Source organism: Protomyctophum parallelum, assembly GCF_964188405.1.
Source record: "Protomyctophum parallelum genome assembly, chromosome: 8".
In the NCBI taxonomy this organism is placed as follows: domain Eukaryota; kingdom Metazoa; phylum Chordata; class Actinopteri; order Myctophiformes; family Myctophidae; genus Protomyctophum; species Protomyctophum parallelum.
In genome coordinates this window covers 14,314,871-14,336,696 of record NC_139703.1, presented here as the reverse complement: position 1 = coordinate 14,336,696, position 21,826 = coordinate 14,314,871, and the positions used below count along the sequence as shown (strand labels likewise).

The following is a 21,826-nucleotide window of genomic DNA, read 5'->3' as shown; positions in this document are numbered from 1 at the left end:
TTGCCTTTGCTAGGGTCATCCTGGGAGTAGAGAAGGCAAGGAATGTTGGTGAGTTAGAGCAATTTAATATACATGAGATAAACAAATGCATACTGTATTTAAAACAAGAAGCCATTGATTAAGCAACTCCTCTCTCACTGTGTGTGTCAGAAACTCACCCGTGTTGTAGTCATCCAAGCAGACACAACCCTGAGGGAGAACTCCAACACTAAGAGGGAGGAGACCCGTGAGCCCACCATGGAAAAGAGAGCAGTCAGGCACCAGAACTGGAGTGATGTCTTCCAGTGCTCTCCTACCAGGCCATCTGCAGAGGGAGACCTCTGTTTTGGGCCATTCTCACTTTTAGAATCACTTTGGAGACAAAATCATTTAAACATAAATTTTTGCAAAGACACAGATTATCTTTAACATTCTCTAAGGCAATTCAGTGGTTCTCTACGGGGGGGGGCATTAGGTGCTTTTGCCTGAAAGTGACCTTTTCCTGTCCTTTTAATTTTTACATAACGTATTGCTTATTTTACTGTACAATGACGTGGGCCAAGTTATTGTGGAACATCTTTCTCCAACATAAGACATCCAATGTACTATTTCTGGTGTGAAATGGCACGAGGGACATCCACAAAAAGACCAACAAAGAAATCTGTGCGAGCTGCGTGTGCCCACAGATGTGCCCTTTTGTCGGGTTTGAGCATCCGGTGACAATTTAAGGACTTTTAAGACCATTTTAATACCTAAAAAAAGAAAGAACAGAAAGAAGACCATTACTGCGTCAAAAGTAATCAACAAACTATACTAATAACTGGTGGTCAAACATTAATTGTCAAATAGGCTACATTTGGAAAAAAAATTGCCTACTCATGAAAATAGCCTCCAAGCTCACAAGAGGCATTGTGAGCTTGGAGATCTATTTTCACAATATTTATCTGTGGAACAGAGTCAAACTAAATGTAATACGTCAACTCCTACAATTGTCGGGGGGAGTTTAAATATGATTCTTTTGTCACTACCTGAAAAGGTTCAGAACCACTGCTCAAAAATAATCTCACCTGCATTTTCGAATGAATAGATGAATTTTTATCAGGTTACAGAGCACCGAGATCCCACATGCACCCACCACTCCTAGACAAAACAAGACATTTCAGCCAAAATAGAACAGCAATGAATTCATCTTTCACCACATGAAAACTATAAGTACTTGAACATTGTTGGATAGGTAATGTTTAAAGAGTAGACATTTGTCTAAAACTATTGCACTCACCTTGCAAAAAACAATCAATTGGGTTTCCATCCAAGATCCAGAAGAGGGGAAACATGTTTTCCTCCCAATAGCTCAAGAGACATTAAACATATATTATGAGTTATGACCTATCTTCCCTTCATACCATTTAAATGTGAAAGCTAAACCCCAATCTACGCTGAAGTACTTATAGCTGTGAGACACTGGCTCGCCACATTGAGTTGCGGAGTCCAGTGCACATGGTCTTTGTTTCCTGCAACTCATCACAGAGCACTCACTCACTGTTTAAATTCCAAAGGTCAAATGTGATCTCAATTCATTCTCAGTTCAGTCTTATCATTTCATCATCAAAGGAGCTTAAAGTCTTCTCGAAAGGATGATTGAGCCTACAAAGCAAATAGTATTTCAGGATTTCTGTTAATAAATTAACCTTTCTGTTCAACATGTAACTGATCAAATTCCATTTCATTATAACGTTCTGCTGTAAATTGTATCAGATAAGATATGATGAACAGTCATGTGTAGACTCATGTATTAAAACGACTTTATTTAACAGCAGTTAAAATGCTTAAAACAGCAACTGATCATATTTCATTGAAAGGTTTAAATAGCCTATTCATGAAAATAGCATACAAACTCACAAGAGGAACTGTGAGCTTGTATATCTGCTATTTTCACAATATTTGTCTGTGGAACGTCAAATAGTTTTCTTTACATACAGTAAATAAGTACTCTTACAAGAAAAAAAAGTCAATAAAGTTAATGCTATCACTCTTTTGGACTCCAGCCCTGGAATACTTATATCTTCAGGTCATCAACATTCCTTTAACAAGTTTGTGAGTAGGCCTACTACATTCTCAGTACAACTCTGGTGCATTGAGAGTTTGACTCTTCTACTGACATATCTGACAATGGCATATCAAGCTGTTCAAAAGAGTCAGTGCAATATATATTTATTTCTGTGAAATAGGTGAGAATTCCATGCTAGAAGGCTTTCTTACCTTTCTTTGTAGTCGTTAAGTCCCCACCAAAGAGGTCCAGGTGTTTTTTTTGTGCAAAAGAGAGGATTATTTATTTTTTTGAGCGATGGAAATAAGCAAATTAGCACAACACCCCATAGCCCCATTCAATTCAATGCAATTCATTTAGGGCTTATGGTAGGGGAAATAGCCAATAAGGAGCTTTTGCACAAAATAACACCTGGACCTCTTTGGTGGGGACGTAACAACTACATAGAAAGGTAAGAAAGCCTTCTAGCATGGAATTCTCGTTTAATCCATCTTTCACACTTTCTAACATAAGAAAAGTCACAAAAAGTACAGTGTTTCTTCAATAGTGGACCACTCAGATTCCTTCAAATTTGCCTTCATGATCAAATTTGAATGTGTGTGCATCTCAGTTCCTGCTCTGGTAGTCCATAAAGGCCTGCTGCCTCAACAGATCCCATAACAGCATGCTGAGCACTGTGTGTGGGGCCAAGCGAACAAATACTGGGCCCATGCCTTTATATAATCCCATGAGGCCCTCGGTGTGGCACACTTTCAGCAAACAATCCATGAATCCATGGTAGAGGCGACCCTAAAGGTAAAATAACATTTCATTACATTATACAACAAAGACAAACTTCTATGAGCCGTGTTCTAAATAATACAAACCCCCAAAATTAAATATCGTAAAGCAAAATGTCAGATGGTGTATTAAAAAAAAGAGATACAGTACAGAATAGTTAGTACTCACCCGACGAAACTCATCTACTGGTTGGTTATAGAGTCGTGTGCTGATGACATCAAATGGTGTCATGCTGATCGTCACAGCAACTCCACTTATCATAGCAGCTAGCAAAGCAATGAGCCAGCTGTTTGGACTAAACCACTGTAAGGATACAGAAAACATGATGAACCCAATGATAGTAGTATGAAGGAGTTTTAGCTCTTAAGCGACACTTCATAAAAAATGTTAATGACGTTTAGAAGTTTTAGAACACTTTCCTGGGGTCTTTATGCGTGTAATACTGTATGTGGTTTTAGATGTTTTAGATTTGAGCAGTGTCCATGATGTCACAGACACTTCCTTCCTGGATGTGGTATATGTTGTCTCAGTAAAGGCTCATACATAGTCTGGATTTTCGTTGGTGAGGTGACCACCGAATACCACATGACGTCACGAGCCGCGGTGAAGCACGCGGTGAAGTTTTTACTCACCGCTCATTTCAGTTCCAGTGGTTCGGTGAGGTGAGGTGGTGAGGTGACCACCGGAGCGGTGGTCACCTCACCACCGAAAATCCAGACTATGAATGAGCCTTAAGACAGTCCTCCCCATCATAGATATAAAAAAATATATATGCCTCATTGGCCGCTGCAATTCATTGGAGCAACATGAATGAATGGAGCTGGCTGGACCAGCTCATAACAAACATTATTTCGGAACAATTGAGACCATTGTCATATAATCTGTTCATATCACATGACATATCACAGGTTGTTTTCTAATCACTTGCTTTTCAATGTGCACAGAGTACACAGTATACATTTTTATTTGAGGATCTAAACAGCAGCAGGTATCGTTTCTGGCTCGGAGGTATCGCGATATTTGGCTGCCAGACAGGAAACAGTGGGAAGTCTCACAAAACCTTCAGAAAGGTACTTTGTGCTTTTTTAGATACCATACCTCTTTAAAATTACACAGTGTACACGTCGAAAAGCAACACAGCAGACAATAATGTGTTACATGTCTTCTGTTATTTTCCAGAAGTGATTACTTTACGGTCTCAGTCATTCAGAAATAGTGTTTCTTCATGAACTGGTCACTGATCTCTCATTGACTCCAGTACATTCTGCCGAACTTCCGGGTGTAGGTAGTACCATATCCTTTCGTTCTCTAAGCTTCCTTGATTGAAGGCAGGAAGTCAAGCGGAAGTGCCATAGGGAAGTGCTGAATGGCACACTGCGTCGCTGCTCAAGTGACGTCACTCATGAGACTCCTCCATGAGTCTCTCGCTGTCTCTCAACTGACTACTGGCCAATCACAGTGCGTCTTTTCCGGGACTTCCATTATGCACGGAAGGAAGTGAGCCCAGTGTCTGTGACATCATGGACACTGCTAAAATTTTAAATATCTAAAACCACATATTACACACAAAGACACCAGGGAAGTGTTCTAAATCTTCCAAACGTCATTAACATATATTTTGCAAAAAGGGTGAAGTGTCCCTTTAAGCCTGAATAAGTGTGAATGCTATTCTGACAAATTATGCAAACCACGCCCCAATACATCATGACAACAGTCATGTGGACACACAACGAGATCTATATGCCTGGGCTGTGCAGAGCAGAAAATGGCTTTGCATGAATGACGAACATGGCATCCAAGTTGGCAAGCCATGGTTTTCCACCCGTTTCAAAATTGCACATGACGTGGAGGCGGCATTGGATCAGGGGGTAGAGCAGCCACTTGTAAGCCGGAAGGTTCCTGATTCGTACCACAGCACCTTTGTGTCAAAGTGTCCTTGAGCAAGACACTGAACCCTTAACTAAACATTTTACCATACCATTTAACATTTTACATGTGTGTTAGGCTAGCTAATATTAGTGGCCTAGCTAGCTACGTAATGGCTCCAAGTGGGCACATGTCACTTCTACCCATCCAAAGGGAGGACAGCATAGGCGTGCGTGGTCAGGCATGGTTTGAATAATTTGTCTGTGTGAATACTGCATCCTAAAAGTGGCAGCTGTCGTTTCTAGTTACAGTACCTGGGAATTTGACACCCATTCCTTGCCAGAGCTGAAGGTGGCCAATTGCACAGCTGAGCCCACCATAACCCGAGGCACAGCCCCATTCACTCCCCTCCACAAGCCAACCAAACCTTCTTTTCTATAGATAGTCGCAAACGCATTGGACACTCCCTGAAAAGTAAAGAGGAAAAATAGAGAAAATACATTCCAAAATGCATAAAAAACATGAATCATTCTGTAACCACCTGGATTCTAAAGGCCTATTCATGCTCCAGTTTTAGGTGATAAGGTGACCACCGAAAACTACAACATGACGTCACGCCGCGGTGGTAAGCGATTCACCACTCACCACCACACATCTGTGTTTTTTTACTAACCACCGCTTCGGTGGTCACCTTATCACCTAAAACTGGAGTATCAATAAGGCCTTAACCTGTGTCTCTCATGTGGGAAACCAAACATCTACCACTGAACTCAGTGTGTTTCTCTTGTTGTCAACATTTGCTGAACAAAGTCTTCTGATTACATGCAGTATGACTTTAAGGCTTATTATGTAAAACAGTTTTGCTAGAAGGTGAACAGGACTGGGTGCATATTTTGAAGGTGACTCTCAATCATGTCAGTGACATTTGTCTTGAATTTCCGTGTTCACAAGCCACAGCCCTGTTTGCATAACAGTAAATAGGTTGTTACGTTGTGGAGGTGGTGTTGGTCAAAGTCAAAACACATCCATAAAATGTCAGTTCGCACAATGCACTGGGCAAATAGTCAAAATACCTTATGTGGGTGAACTCTGATAGGATGAACTGAGGAAACTGTGTAAAATCTAATAGTCTAGTTAAGCATAAGGACAATTTACCTGATGGTTATGCTGGTGGCCAACCGCTATGGTTTCAACAGTTTGTGCCTGCAGATGAGTTTTCACCTATGAAGAAAACATGCCATACAAGGTTACAGTTATTTAACGTTTTAAATACTGTAGTAGAATGCATTAAGCACTGACTGTACATGACAGAACCTTACAATGGAGGAAACGAGACGAAAAACATGGAAATGATTCACGTCAGGTATGCGTTATGTAACAATTATGAGTTATGTAACGATTACAGACAGCTCTGCCAAAGTACACCTGACTTATAATTTGGGCTGTCACGATTACAAATGTAAGTTGGCGATTTATTATCAAAGTTGTGATTATCGATTTAATAGCGTTTTTGACATTGAACATTGGAACTTTGATATGAATCAAAATTTAATTTCAGATTGCCTTTAAGGCTTTGTATTCAAAACTTGCACAGTGCAGATATGACAAGAAACTTAAATATACAAAGAAATTAATGACATTTAATGATTTTATACTTATAATAGCTATCTGCTATTTCTGCTTTTTCTTTAATTTTGACGATTGTCAAAAATAATTGCAATTATCTCAAATAATTGTGATTAGACGATTCAGGCCTACTTTTTCATTTTGATGAACAGTAAAGAATTGTACTTTGTCAATATTTTACAGTAGCTCAGAATGACAATTACAGTATAAAGACCCAAACAGTGAAACTGTAGTATAACTGCACAGTGACATTCACACTGTGAAATAACAATTCATGTTTCTTGCTGTCAGTCACTACTGTACAACAATGTCTATTTTTGGCAACACCAGGTGGTTTAAGATGCAGCATCATGCTCAGTATATTTAGTGACCTACATACTGTATACAGACATTCCATCACGTTTATACTGCTTCCATGATGCAGTAGAAGGCTAGGTGGTCATATTGACGAGATGACTTGACACTGAGTCAGTCAGGGTAGAAAACAAAACACTGCTGGTGGTTGTGTAAGTAAGGACACATTACCAACATCTTATAGTGAAATTTGACTCCGTCAACAAGTAACACCTGTTAAAAAAAGGTTACATATAGAAAGCTATGTTCGAGTTGGGTCATTGATTCATTCTTTTTTAAGCTGTTTACCATGTACTTGTTTAAGTAAAATGTAACTTTGTAGATGTCATTTTAAATATCAGCTAGAAATATTATACGTGTAAATATTAGCATTTAAGTGAAATTCAATTATAGGTCAGTTTAAAAAAAAAACGGCAGTTGCTGTATTTGAGGCAATTGCTGAATTTGTAAAGAAAATAATACTGTAGTCTGTGCTCATTCACTTACAGTATGAGCTATAGTTTGATGCAGAGCTATGCTGTATTGACTGATTTGCACATTGGCAGTGTTCTGCTGAAACCTTTTGCATAATGTATGAGATGGTTTGAAGATTCCCTACTATATTACACAGCAGTGCTATAAGTAGCAGTGGTCTTTTTGCTGTTTTGCTAACTCTTGTTTATATTTTCACAGTGTGTGTGTTTGTGTGTGTGTGTACTACATTCAATTTGAATTTGAGAAAAAAAAGATTCTCAGACATCCTGAATCTGGCCTGATTGTCTCTCGATTGTATTCACAGTCCAAGTCATAAACAAAAACGAATTAGGACTCAGGAGTCGAGGAATAAGTATTATGGTAATCTCAATATGTACTTGAGCACAGGGTTACTTGTTAATTGTGATACAGACTAGAGTACAACAATCTCAAAGATACAACAGAAACCCACACCACGTTGCTTACCAGATAAGCAGGTGAGGCAATGAAGGCACCCAGTGCACCAGCTCCTGCACCTGACAGAAGACTCCCTCCGTGGACTGCGGTGAGGCCTGAAGCTTCACAGTATGAATAGGAGCCGAGCCTCACACCGTTCATAAGGCCTTGGTACATCAACCCAACGGAGAGCCCCTTCTGCAAGCCACGGAGGCCATCTGTACGTCCCACCACCCAGAGGGCCTGAAGCACCCCTTGGTAATGTCTCTGATAAGAGCCCCGTGCACACAGCTCTCCCTGGAGCTGCAACCTGGTCTTCACAACCTCTAAAGGATTGGTGAAAATACACGCCCCACAGCATGCGAGTGCACCCAAGGCAAAGTCAAGAGGAGGCCAATTAATGGCTGGTGGTTGAGGGGAGGGTGTCAGAACCCCAAGAGCAGCCACAGAGGATGCCATTTCACACAAGGGCTGAGCACTAAAAGGAGAGTCTTTAGATGAATATTTCTGGAGCTGCGTGCTTGTCATTAGTCAGTAGTGTAGTGTTCCTCACATGTGTGCCCTGAAGGTTATTGGTTGATGGTTGTGTTCACTCAGTCTAGAGGGGATGGGTAGAAAAAGAAACATACAAAAATGGCTGCAATCAACTAATATCACAATCAATGCAATATTAGCATTTCTGATAACACCATGGCATGATTGCCATCACATATCATATCACTGTCTGACTCATATTCTTTGTTTTTGTCTTGTGTTTAGAAATGCATACAAGTTTCCAAAAGTCTATATAGGGAGCTTCAAAGTTTACTTCAGTCAGCTGTAGTTCAGATGGGGTACTACCAGGCTTATTGAAATTCTTTCTAACTTTTCCAATAAGAAAAACATGACATTAATCAACCCCCAATCAAACTTTTCCAATGAGAAAAACATGACATTAATCAACCCCCAATCAAACTTTTCCAATGAGAAAAACATGATATTCATCAACCCCCAATCAAACATTGACAAACACATTTGTCAGAGTGCAGCTTTTTTCTACAAACTATCATAAGAAGAGCACACAAACACACAATGTTGTTGTAAGCAGCTACAACAGTAACAGGCAGCACAGACAAGATCACATGCAAGTGCAAAAAGTATATTACATTTAACATTGCTACACATGCACCCTGGATCTTTCACATTACCTCTTGTAATAAAAGCAAATATCAAGGGACTACAACTTAATGAGAGAAACTCACAGTGGCTTTTAATACATTTTCTTGTTCCATTCTTCCTCTCCTAGTTGTTGAAGGCAACATATGTAAACATTCTGTCCTCAGCACATTCATTGTTAAACTCTCCGCCCACAGTCTTAGCACAGCCAATACACATCCAGCCCTGCCGCCACCTCATCACATCCCTGGCTCTCTGCGAATCAAACAGCTCAATCTTACTGCCCCCTGCCACTGTCCTATTGAATCCATTCTGGGTTAAAGGTTATTGTTGCTCTGAGAGGGGGAGGAGCGTCTCAGCAAGAGTGCAATAAACATGCACCATGATTTTCCTTGTAGGGTCATCTCTCCTGATTGTGTACAATTGGTATTTCAAAATGAAAATATATTTTCTAAAATCTGCTTACCAACTAACTGGAGAGATGGGGAGACCCCATACTGAACAATCAATCCATGATAGATTATATCAGAATAAACTTTTCTTTTACAAAAACATACATCATACATAACTTACTTTAATGGTTGGTTGACCCAAACTACTAATTCAACACCGAGACTTGGTCAGAATTCTATAATAAATCCATGTATTAAGCTGCCCCCAAACGTTTGCGGAAACAAGAGTGGACCACTAGTAGAGAAGTAGAGAATGATTGTGGTACTTAAAGCTGAATCTTGTTTTCCCCAACAAACCTGCTATGTCCATGGGAACCACTAGAGGCTGATCTTTAGCACGTTTTATCCACAGACAAAGCCATGTCTTAAACTTAAAATGTTACATTAATAGTGTCAAATTGCAAGGAGCACACACACTATTGGATAAACAGCCAGGTGTTAGAAATCTAACTAAGAGATTCTGACAAGTAAGACATGGAGGCTTTTATTATTTTTACTATGTTTACAGTACAATGCAACATCTCTCACCCACCATGGCCCCCACTACACATTAATCAACAGACACATTTAAACCACCGCCATGCTCTCGCACACACGCACACACACACACACACACACACACACACACACACACACACACACACACACACACACACACACACACACACACACACACACAGTAAACAATGCAGGCTTAAAGAGTGATAAAAAAGCAAGGTAGTCATCAATTGTTCCGTTTAACAGTGTCCAATCTTTCAATCATTCTCTGTTAAGAGTTCAAAGCAGGGAAATACAGAAAAATCAGTCCGTGGTAGATCACCTTGACGTTGAGGGAACAAAGACAAAGTCCTATCCACTCAAACCATTTCCCATGCATACCTGTATATTTGCGCAAACACGCACGCACACGCACGCACACACACACAGATGCACACGCGCGCATTAAACCAAATCTTATCAAAGTGTAGTTAAACTGTATCTTTCTTTGAATGTTTGCAAGAGGCAGAAGGGGGTAAAAGTTGTAGTGTAAGTTGGGAGAGGAACATCTAATAATGATTATGTTCTTTCCCCATTATTCCTTTCTACAGGAAAAAGGCCTTACGTGTCAATTCCCTTGCGTGGCCGTAACTTGGTCAGGAAGGATCATCATCCGTATCCTGCCTGTTGCTGCATTAAGCCTAATTTATACTTCAACGTACGGCAGCATTGCTCATAAAAAAAAACCTATGTTCAAGGGAAAAAAAAGATATGCATTCCTTAACTTGAAAATGTGTTATTTTAGGTGAGCAGTGCTGCTGTACGACGAAGTATAAATTAGGCTTTACCTTTTAGCACGTACAAAGTACAAGGCGTTGGTTTTAGGGTAGTACTTCACATTCTGCTTTTTGTCCATGAGACCCCCAAATATAATGAGCTCCCCTCTGCCCTGTACCACTGTATGAAGACTGGTCTCAGGGGGCCCGGTAACAGCAGCAGGAGTGCCATTTCCATATACTCTCCAGGACACCACAGCGGCACTTTTGGCCCGGGATACGTCCAGCACATACATCTGCATAGGCTTGCAGTTGAGAGACTGGTACAGCGGTTTCCCCACATTCAGGCTCTGAGGTGGGTGATGGCCGAGTCGTCGCGCGATCGGTGGAATAGCGTGTCCATCGCCTGCAGCAGCAACCTGTGGTGGACTAGAAGATGTGGAAGGGGGTGTTCCAGCAGAAGCCCCACTTCCTCCACCGCTCCCTCCCCCGGGAGTGGCGCCTTGTGTCGAGAGGGAGGATGAAGACGCAGATGGTTGAGATGAAGATAGGTTTTTCACAGCCTCCAGACCTCGTCGTAAGGCAGCGGGAGACACTGCTCCTGGTGGCGTGCGTGGAGAGCCAGAGGGTGGTGTGTGCAGGCCATTAGTGCTGGGTACCTCGGGGTGGTGCATGGAGGATGGTGGAGACTCCCAGCCATAGTCCGAGTGAACAGGTGGGTGAGGACGTGAGGGTGGAGACGCAGCTTGGGCTGGGCTGGTGCGGGGTGAGGGGGAGGAACCATTTAGCAGTGGGGGGAGTGGAGGAAGAGGAGGGCTATCTGGCATCTGTGAAGGGGAAGGCTGCTGGGAGGAGGATGGGCTTCCATCTCGGGCACTTCCTCTGGCCGAAGGTCGAGGTCTCAGGGTGCCCCATCGGCCATTCACACATGGAGCCTCCTCAACGGCTCCCAGGACCACACCTGCAGCCCCGCTTCGTACAGGAGAATGAGAACGCAAGGAAGGCGGTTCTGGGCCAAGAGGGGCCGGCGTGGCACTTATTGGGGAGGGACGAGAGTTGAGACTTGGGCTGAGTGGTGCACGGCCACATGGAGCCTGGGAGAAGACCACCACACACTGGCCAACCTTGAGACAAAGATGAACAGTGAGTGAATGATGAGACATTTGTAACTGAAGTAGAAATGCATAGGTAGAATAAGATACACATACTCTACAAGCTGGGTGGCACCATAACTCAGGGGCCCCGTGGTCATCATTTTCCACCTGCAGCTGCTGCCATGTCCAAGGTGGTGAATCCATGTGGAGCAGCCAGGCATCTTTGAGGAGCTAGGAGAAAGAAAATGCATGAAATATAATGCTGACACATTACACATGTACAGAGAAAGGAATATCCGCACTCTCGAGTTTCTTATGAACTTGGTTTATTGAGCAAACACAGCAGCAGCAGTCCATCTAGAGAAACGGATGAATTTCGGCACGTCTGACTTCCTCAGCGTTTCAAACATTGAAGTCAAGTCACTTACTGCATTAGGGCCACCACAGCCTCCCAAGATAAGCAAAGTCGCATTGTCAATCACTATCTGAAAAAAGAGAAATGAGATACACTTCATGACTTGCCAATTCATTAAAAATTAAAGGATAGGTTCAGTCTTTTTTTATTTGCCTAATTCACACGGGCAGATGCAAAGATACAATCTACCATACATTTTCAATGAAAGCCAGCTACATGAAATACATCACACTTTTGTAGCTGCTGCAAAAGCGACACAGCTACAAAGCTACAAAAACTTTCAGCTAGTTTCAACTTCAGCTACAAAGATACAAAGCTACAAATATGCTGTGTAGCTTTGCATCTTTGGCATCTGCCAGTGTGAACGCAGCACAAATAGTGAAGTATTCTTACTTGAGACTGGCCTCCTCGTGGATGTGGGCATGGGCCAGATATGAGAGGTTTGGACCAGGACCACTGCTCCAGATCCAGAACCCAAACCTCATTACTCCTGAGGAGAGACAAGTAAAGAAAAAAGGACAACACAGTGAGATTTGTCATTTAGTATGATGACTAAATTTGGGTGGAGAATGAAAAAGAAAAAAAGAAACTTGTTGCATACATTTGGCGTGCCCCTAGTGACCCCCCAAACACCACCATGGTGTTGCCAATCACAGAGGAAGAATGGCCAGCCATAGGAGGAGGTCCATGAGTTGTCACGATGCAGTTCCACCTGAGATAAGACAGGGATACATGTTTGAGAGAAAAAAGAGCCAAATCATAGATTGATGGACAGACAGACAGATTTGAATTGATCCCATGGGGGAAATGGCATTACAGCAGATATTATTGTCCTCCAGCTCCAAGAGGTACAGCACAAATACCAATAATATAGGAAATCAAAAAGCACATCAAATACAAAATTATAAGTAGCTGTTCAGAGAAACACATGTCCGCACACACTGACAGGGGTGAAAACAATCCTCGTCCCGGATCATTCCAGCCTGCCGGAGATAACAACAATTCAAATCATCTATCTATAGCAGCAATCAGTTCTTCCTCTCACCAGTTCTTTGAAGGAGAGTATGTATGGATTTCATCAAAGAACCTCTCTGGCTGATGCAGTGGATAGGGGCTAGGACGCGTCCAGCCTCCAAACAGCACAAGAAAGTCTTTGTGCATGACTAAGGTTGCTCCTGCTTTAGGAGACGGGTAAGAGCCTGTGAAAGAAAAGATAAATATTAATGATAATTAAAGGTAAATGAATACAATAGGTGCTACAATAGGCTCTGTTTGATGACGCTGCATAGAGTGGGCCTATTGGGCAAAAGAGGTGGCAGAAATTTGCCTGAATAATGCACTTTATATTAACTGTACAATGTGTGAAGACATTGAGGGCGGGATAATAAGCCTAGATCATAGACAGAGAAGTGATGTAGAGCATAGTCATATAAAGGTAGACACCTCTTCCGGCTCTGGGGTGTCTGTATCTCGAGGGAAGGTAACATGGAGGCAAGCTTTCTCGAGATTCCTTGCGAAGCATAGTGGAAGCAAAGCGGAAGCTTGCTAAGTAACGGAAGGGGACATTCGGTAGGCCAATCAGAGGCACGATTCCCTCTTTCCCAGCGGCACTTTCTTTGGCAATGTCCCGGAAAAGACGTGCTGTGATTGGCCATTAGTCACTTGAGTGGCAGCGACGCAGTGTTTTCAGCACTTCCGCTTGACCTGTCTCCCATTGGAGACAGGTTGCTTCAACAAACTGCAGCGACCAATGAGGCATCTATACTTTTTAAGAGTCTGTGGCAACTTTCAGAGGCAGGTGGAGTGCTGGTCAGCCCGTGATGAGCTGACGCACACAGCGACATTGGCTCTCTGATTCTGGTAGTGGGATGGGATGATGGCAGAGGCAACCAGTCAAGGCAGTCAAGGCTTATGTGGAGCACTTAGGGGTTCAATATCTAGGTAAATGTATCATGTGAACACTGAGCTCATGACCTCATGCATCATGGACCTTGCCCACATTTACCACTGGTATTCACGACCATCTGTTGGTTAACTCGAAAATGTCTGACTTTAGAGTTTTTTATTCAAACAAGCTCAGAATAATTTTCTTATTATTGTACATTCTCTGAAAAACATCCATTTTGAAATTGACATTACTTAGCCAAATTCTGGTTGCTGCCATTGATCATTAGTATTTCCCACCACAATGTACCTTCTTGCTCAACACATTACTCCTATATTTAGATTACTTCATTGGTTCTCTGTACAATACTGAATTTATTTTAAAGTAGCACAAATAACCTTTTTCCCCACTTTCATTCAAATTTCTTTGTATGAACTATATAAATAAAATAAAACCTTTGATAAAATAAAACTCTCACGTTAGTCCCTTTTAATGGGAGCCATGTGTCACAAATTATTAAGTTATCATTTCCAATAGCTGTAACAGTTACAGTACTTGACAAAGAATGAACTCAACTCATACCTGATGCTAAAGGACGGATCCACTCCTTGCTGTTGAGGTCAAGTCTCCACAGATCATTGAAGGCAGCATTGCAGCTACTCTGAGTGCACCCCCCAAACACGTACATAGACTGGTTGGAGTCATAATAACATGCACCTGCAACCAAAATATGTATATCAAATATCGTCTCTCACTATACATTCAACAGAACTGTATGTATAAATCTAGTGTGAAATGGATTCTATCTCACTGGCACTGCTTATATATACTGCTTAATACCTAGATATATGATATGGCTGGACAGACCTTATTCACATACAGTATACTGTGAATGTAAAATTACATAACGTCATGCATTTTAGATGGTCCTCAGTGGAAAAAGGTTGCATATACTGACTGTGTGAGAACCGTTGAGTAATAGGTGTTCCTGGGTATGGGTATGTACGACTTTCCCACTGAATATTCCCCTCCTGGATAGCCCTCAGGAAGCCATGGTAGCACTGATATGCAACTCCTAAGCAGATGAGGAAAAAAGGAAAAAACTATATATGTTAAATGGTTAAGTACAGTTAAAGCTGACATCTATAACCCCTTGAGTTAGGACTAAAATATCTTATGATATAATGTAAATATGACAATATGTGTGCCAGCGCTAGTACAACCAGTTATGCTACCTGTACCTGACATATCTTGATAGAACACATTTCTATAAAACACCGGTCTACATGTTTCAATAGCAAAAGAGTGTCTCTAACCATGGCAAATGAATCAAGAGAATTAAGAATTAAGATGGATTTAGGTCGCCTTCACACCAGAAAGCTTTAATGCGATTAAAACGAATCTTGCTGCACATTGTCGGAAAGTGCGCTTCGTTTGGCAGGAGTGAAGCCTCATTCGAATCCTAATGCGCATCAAAGAACTGCATTCTATTCCGCCAAAAGGTGCAAGTGTGAATGCAATCCGCAGCAAATAAAGGAAATTAAGCAAACAATGTGGCGGGTGAAGAGCTAAACATAGTTGGAGACGGAGAAGGCATATTTTACGCAGTGCAAAGATGTCCCATTACCGTGGATAGACGTGGTCGAATGAGGAGACCGAAGCCCTGATCGAAATATGAGGACGAGTACATGCAGTGTAGCCTACAGAATATTCTGTCTGTCTGTCTGTGCGTAAACATATGTGTGTGTCAGTGTGCTGTCACTGTGTGGGAAGTAGGGACTTTCTTCATCTCAATAAACTTGTAAAGATTTTGCACAACTTAAGCAGCAATGTCAAAATGAGCAGAAGGCATACGAACATCTTTAGCAGCAGTGTCATGTATAATCACTTATGTACATTATGCAAGTGTCATTTTAAGCAGCTGCTCAGGATTCCTATTTCCTACAGTGTTTTAATTTAGATTTAGTTTTTAGTCTGAGAGTCGGCAGGGAAAAACTCTTTCCAAGCCTTGAGGAATGAGGACCTGGCTGTGACACTTCCAGTGCATTCCATTTGGCATCATCACAAATCATCATAACAGTCCTCAGTGATGTGCATCCCAAGGTACTTGAAGCTCTCTAATGGTTCCCAATCCTCGTTGATCAGGAAAGGCATTTAAGACCACTGCTTACATGCATGAACATCTCCTTTTGGTCATTCAAACGTTCAGTTCAGTTGTTTTCATGGTAGCACTGAAAAAGGCCTGCTGCCCCCTCCAGATATGCCTTCTTGTCGTCATTTGAGATTAGGCTCACTGCCACTGTGTCGTCAGCAAACGTAACAATGTGGTTTGAGCTGTTCCTGGCCACAGAGTCGTGGATGTACATTGTAGAAGGAGTACAGACTCAGTATCCAAATCGACATTAACATCATTTTGATACGCAAACTAGAAATGTGCACTCCTCTGAGTGCAGGGCTCCACCAAGCCAGCTTGCCTACCCAGGGCCTACAAACTTTGAAGCCAGTCATGGACAATAGGAATGGAAGCTGAAACTTGATGAGCATGAGCGGTGGCTCAGGGGTAGAGTGGCTGGATGGTAACTGTGAGGTTGCCAGTTCGAACCCGGGCTCCCCCAGAGTTAGTGTCGAAGTGTCCTTGAGCAAGACACTGAACCCCTAATTGCTCCCGATGTGCTAGTTTGTGCCTTGCATGGTTTCCGCTGCCATCGGTGTATGAATGCATGTGTGAATGGGTGAATCTCTGTAAAGCACCTTGGATAAAGGCGCTATATAAATGCACCATTTACCATGACTCCAGACTCAGAGATAATGTGTTCCAATTTACGTGAGCTTCTGCAGTACTAGTAACAAAAAGTGTGTTTTAATTAAGAAAACGCAGTCTGGCACAAATGGACGGAGCCTATGTGGGGAGTGGCCTCATGCCTCATCATTTGAGGAATCATGGGGGAAATGTTTTGGATTGTAAGACCTTCCTACAGTACAAGTGAAACGCCCTGTTGGACACCACAGATTTGAACAATTTGGGACACAGGTTCTTCCTTGGCCTACTACTGGTAGTGTGCGTGCAAAGTTTCACGTGATCAGTCAAAAGGTGACAAATTTGCAGTTCACAGAATTAACTGCTAAGTTAATCAATAACCTGCTTGCTGGTCCTTGACCTTTACAAAAATGCACAGTGATATAACAAACAGACAGACATACCTTTGATGAGGCGATACCACTGCTTACACACAAGTGCAGCGGTTTTGTGCTCCTGGTAAGGTGAAAGGAAGGACAGAATGTATTCTAAAACTTCCTCTGGCAACTCCACCATGGTTCTCCCTTCTTTGCCACCACTTTCCACATGTGTCTCTTCTGTGCTGGAGCCCATCTTTGCATCTACCTCTTCTGATATCCCAACATGCTCTGCACCATCTTCCTCTGTATCCATGGCAACAAAATATCCATCCTCACTGTCAGAGGAGCGGGACATTATTTTCTGTTGAGATATTGACACTGGAGTCAGCATGGATCTTAAAAATACCAGTTGCTCTAGGTAACACACACACACACACACACACACACACACACACACACACACACACACACACACACACACACACACACTTTTCAATTTGACAGATAATTATATAAAAATAACTAGATATATGGATGAAAGGAAATATTCGATAATTATATATACTTGGACTGAACTTTTTCCTCCATTGTAATGCTTACAATGTATTTTTTTGTATATATTTAATATTTAGTTGACAGATAAATTGATTGTTACATTAAATCTGGTAACATATACAGTACGGTATATTTAATCTTATACTGTGGCGTAAGTGGTCATCTAATATGAGGATACGGTTCCAGTCTAAATTTATTGGATATCTCGTTTTGGGAAGTGGTCCTGACTTGGACAGAGCACCTGTCCTCCTGTCTCCCATCCCATCCATCCCACAAAGGTCTATCATGTTAGTTAGCCCAGAGGTGGACCTAGTCCAGCTGTTGTTGGCGACTTGGCGACTAATGCACGAAACCTGAAATGGCTCATGTTCGCCAACACCCAACAGTTAACATTAGAAGACGACGAATACTGTCTAGAATAACACAATTAACCTCTAATTAGTGTTATGTGGGTGTTATGTTATGTGGGTGTTATACTGTCATACTGGAGGTTCACGTTGAACAGCACTTGCTTGAAGAGGCATTCAGTGCTCGCTAGCATTTTGGTGCATGTATAACTACAGCTGAGCAAATTACCACTTACCGAGTTAAAGACTGCACTGCGAAGCAACGAGACACGGCACACTTTGACGCTAGCACGATGTCTACATCATCCATTAATGTCACACGTTCATCTGTCCACGAAATAGTCTTGAGTGAATTTACAGCTAGCTAACGTATGCTAGGCTGGCTAATGCTGATAATCTTTGCTACTGGGAGATAGCTAACGTTAGCTAAAGGCAAAGGTAAGCGCTAAACGTTAACCATGCGGTGCAAAAACGATACGTTTACATTCACTGTAGTCACCGTTGTTTTAGATGTGATCTTTTATGGGTTCAAAATTCCTGTCTTCCCTCTCCTCCCCTCTCTTTATCAGCTTCGGTGGTACATCTGCATACTCCAAACATTCGCCATCTTTCCTTCTGGTAACAGTAACAGCATCCTATCCTGCTACTACGCTTCAGTTCGCAACCACACTGGGATGAAGATGTCATGGATTAGTCACTGACGTCACATACTACCCGTTACTACCTGATTTATGTTTTCTCGTACGACGGTGTCGCGTGCTGAAAATAGCAGATCTACAACAATCTCTCAGCTATTTGGTGCTTTAAATACAGATACTCAAACAAGGTACATTTTGTGTATATTGTTTGGGTATGTTTACTTTCCTTCTTTTTTACTTATTACATTTTACTTATATCAAATACAAATATTGTATTTACTATTTTGTATAATTATTTATAGGAAAGGTTCAACTTGAACCTTCCTATAAATAATTATACAAGTCAAGGCGGTAGTGTGCGTGCGCGCGCGCGTGTGCGTGTGTGACGTGTGTGTGTGTGAGAGAGAGAGAGAGAGAGAGAGAGAGAGAGAGAGAGAGAGAGAGAGAGACACACACACATTGTTCCACTTTTGCCGTGGCAATGTTTTCTCTTTCAATTGTTTTCCACTTTACTCAAGTAGTAGGCTACTGCGATTGTGAACTTTGTCCACAATTAAAACCCACTTGAAAATCAGTAGTAAATGTCAGTGATGTATAACGGTCGATTGCATACACAGCTTGAAGCTTTGCGGTGGCGTGACTGACGAATCCTTGGTATTCTTATCGCAGCAATTCTTACGCGGCGGCGGCGCGTGTAAGCACGCGGGCCCGCGAGAGAGGCTGGTGGTACCCAAATACCCATTTATATAACTGACTATGAGGTACAACGGGTTGTACAGTACGTAGGCTACGGCCTACGGTAGGTCTACCTTGAAGTGCCTCAACCTCATAGTTCACTTTTGTATCGTTATTCTAAAAAAAATCTACCTAATATACTAGTCTTTATGCCAAATAATTGCTCCCCCCACACACATATACACACACACATATATATATATATATATATATATATATATATATATATATATATATATATATATATATATATATATATATATATATAAAAAAACTTAGGCCTATTTATATGCTCAGTACTATAAAATGATCTAAGTCCAATAACATTCTGAGGACAGCCATGTTTTTAGGTCAGTTTTCAATTTGGATGGAGAAATGAGGGAAATCAAAGTCAGTGGAGCTCCATCATCAGTTTTGCGATGCAGCTGAGGGAATGACTGTATAATATGCATCCCACCAGGATGCACAATTACAACTGCACCGGTTGGTTCCAGCATACCTGCTCAATTACAACAAACAATTGCTTGTCAATGGTGAGGTGAATACATGTCATTCCATGTCCACCAGTGACCATATCTGCGGCCTGCTTTAGAAGCCTGCTTGGGTGAGTAGGTGGGAGAGAGCCTGTGACCTGACCTTTAACACGTTCATAAACTCTATTTCACATTGTGTGGCAAAACATAAACACTAAGAAGACTCAGCCCCAGCATTTGGTTGGGCAGATCTGTGGTGATTTGTTGTTTGAGTGATATGTCTTTAATGTGAATTCCTGGATATGAAATATTGAACTGCAATCGTCTGTAAGACTGTAATTAGTGTGGTTGCTGTGTCCGAGAAATTTTATGTCACCTAAAGTAACGTTTTTTGTTAACGTTTTTTGTTCATTGAGTTCACTGAACGTTTTTTGTAACCTTTTCTGTAATCCCAAAAGTAAAAATTCGGTCCCTTTTCTGATTGGACAGTATAAATATCCAATCAGACAGGTGTGACATCACAATATATAATAAATATAAGGCAAGACAGAATTAATCAAGAATAGAATGATCATCATACTGTATACAAGACTCAAAGCTTGAAATTGTCAGTGCAACCACACCTGCAATTTCCCAGAATTGCACCTTTCTAGTTTAATTTATGCAAGGCCAAGATCTGCCTCAACTGCCTGCCAGGCCAGGATCTCTTCTAAGCCTTTCGGCCTGGAGGAGATAAAAAAATACACTTTTAGCTGACCACACAACTTGTGCTTTATTGTGCTTCAACTTAATCACAAATAACAATTCCCTGACTCAACACATAAACAGTGACACACCACACTATGTACCCAAACGTACACACATCAATCTTAGCAACACATTTGCCTCAATCATCACTTCACAATCACTGCCATTTGAGAGAACTTAAAACTTAAAATGAGGAACTTCAAACGGAGGAGCCATTTTAGCTCTTCTTATACAGTTACTTCTATTTGCCCCTGTCCAGCTTTTTGTTATACTGTACATACTAGCAGAAACACACTCCTCCCTCCATGTAGCTGGGCTGGAAAAAGGGGAAGTGCCTTTTGGCCAAGCAGCAGGCGTGAGGCCGTGAGCACTGTGACACATCTCCTCAGTGCAGGCATGCTCATAAAATGTTGACTATGAGGTGCTGGAGCTGAAGAGAAACAGCATAGAAGGGATCAAGGGAAACATGTCCATTGAAATTCATGCAATAATCCAGTAAAGTATTCTGTTAAAGGATAAACAGCATGTAGAAGTCAAAATATACATTTAGCTTGTTGATTTTTTTTCTTTTCTCAAGCTTGGTTTTGATGTCCCACTTCCTACCTTGATTGATTAGTTCCTGCTGTCTGTCTGCTAATTATCTTTAGTTTAGTTTACGTTCAGTTTCATCTAGAATTTCGGTACATTTATTTATTTCGGACGTTATTTTGTCAATAACTCAATGTACATATCTGACATTTATCAGAAATAAAGTATCAGCAAAGTTATGTCTTTTTTGTCTTTATTAAAGGACCATTCAAATTGACAGTGGTTTTCAACTTTCAAAACAAAAAGCAGATGACATTAATTAAGCCTTGACAGGAGGCTGTGAAGCAGAATTACTTGGATTTGCTACGTTGTATTCTTAATTTAAGATGAATATCAGCATTTTCATATCGGCCCTGGGCTTCTTGGTTGCTCAGTGTAGCAAGGTCACAGACCATGCTTTCATTGTTTGGTTTGAATTAAATGAACAACCTTGCATGTCAGTCTTTCTTGTTTTCCTGTTTCTCTTCATATATTAATTCACAAAACCTGTGTATGACTGTCTGTCTGTATGTCTGGCCTACCGGGCATAACTCTGGCACTGTCTGACTTTAAACTTGCTGTGGGTGTCGCTGATGACCGGGGGTGCAGTGCCAAGGGGGAAATCGATTGGACCAATGTGTCTGTGGGGGTCCACAGCAAAACAAATGGTGGCATCATGAATCCGCATATCTCCATTCATAGTCAATCGGTAACCCAATAAATAACCCATTGATTGTAATACTGAACGTTATTACAGGGTTCCCACACATTAAAAAAAAAAATCTAAACTTTTCCAGAATATTAACCCAATTTCCACACCCATTAACAATCA

General features: G+C 41.5%; 2 protein-coding genes across 6 annotated transcripts; both read right to left on the bottom strand.

The window, feature by feature from the left end:
• Positions 1 to 1,760: 1,760 nt before the first annotated feature.
• slc25a34 (solute carrier family 25 member 34) lies at positions 1,761 to 9,218 on the bottom strand. Of its 2 annotated transcripts, none has more exons than XM_083771678.1 (6): positions 8,749 to 9,218; positions 7,592 to 8,159; positions 5,828 to 5,893; positions 4,987 to 5,139; positions 2,975 to 3,109; positions 1,761 to 2,815 (listed from the first exon to the last, which is right to left on the bottom strand). In XM_083771678.1, exons 2-6 carry the CDS (start codon positions 8,087 to 8,089, stop codon positions 2,633 to 2,635), a joined length of 1,035 nt encoding a protein of 344 aa, XP_083627804.1. In that variant the 5' UTR covers positions 8,090 to 8,159; positions 8,749 to 9,218; the 3' UTR covers positions 1,761 to 2,632. The 2 variants fall into 2 exon arrangements, with proteins under 2 accessions (XP_083627804.1, XP_083627803.1); XM_083771677.1 differs by having other exon boundaries at positions 8,803 to 9,218.
• Positions 9,219 to 9,636: 418 nt separating this feature from the next.
• fbxo42 (F-box protein 42) lies at positions 9,637 to 18,481 on the bottom strand. Of its 4 annotated transcripts, XR_014569658.1 has the most exons (11): positions 18,071 to 18,479; positions 17,017 to 17,293; positions 14,774 to 14,890; positions 14,398 to 14,532; positions 12,976 to 13,129; positions 12,532 to 12,642; positions 12,324 to 12,420; positions 11,944 to 12,000; positions 11,630 to 11,746; positions 9,791 to 11,545; positions 9,637 to 9,751 (listed from the first exon to the last, which is right to left on the bottom strand). XR_014569658.1 is itself a non-coding variant. In XM_083771655.1 (10 exons), exons 2-10 carry the CDS (start codon positions 17,285 to 17,287, stop codon positions 10,490 to 10,492), a joined length of 2,115 nt encoding a protein of 704 aa, XP_083627781.1. In that variant the 5' UTR covers positions 17,288 to 17,293; positions 18,334 to 18,481; the 3' UTR covers positions 9,637 to 10,489. The 4 variants fall into 4 exon arrangements, 3 of the variants coding, with proteins under 3 accessions (XP_083627781.1, XP_083627780.1, XP_083627782.1); XM_083771655.1 differs by having other exon boundaries at positions 9,637 to 11,545; positions 18,334 to 18,481; XM_083771654.1 differs by having other exon boundaries at positions 9,637 to 11,545.
• Between the last annotated feature and the right edge of the window lie 3,345 nt (positions 18,482 to 21,826).

Coding starts and splice junctions, on each gene's coding strand:
- slc25a34 (XM_083771678.1), bottom strand. CDS start 8,089: ATGACAAGCACGCAGCTCCAGAAATATTCATCTAAAGACTCTCCTTTT. Junction 3,110..4,986: donor AATGGGTGTCAAATTCCCAG/GTACTGTAACTA, acceptor GTATCCTTACAG/TGGTTTAGTCCAAACAGCTG. Junction 2,816..2,974: donor CAGTAGATGAGTTTCGTCGG/GTGAGTACTAAC, acceptor TTTTACCTTTAG/GGTCGCCTCTACCATGGATT.
- fbxo42 (XM_083771655.1), bottom strand. CDS start 17,287: ATGTCCCGCTCCTCTGACAGTGAGGATGGATATTTTGTTGCCATGGAT. Junction 12,421..12,531: donor TCACTAGGGGCACGCCAAAT/GTATGCAACAAG, acceptor GTCTCTCCTCAG/GAGTAATGAGGTTTGGGTTC. Junction 12,001..12,323: donor CACGAGGAGGCCAGTCTCAA/GTAAGAATACTT, acceptor CTCTTTTTTCAG/ATAGTGATTGACAATGCGAC.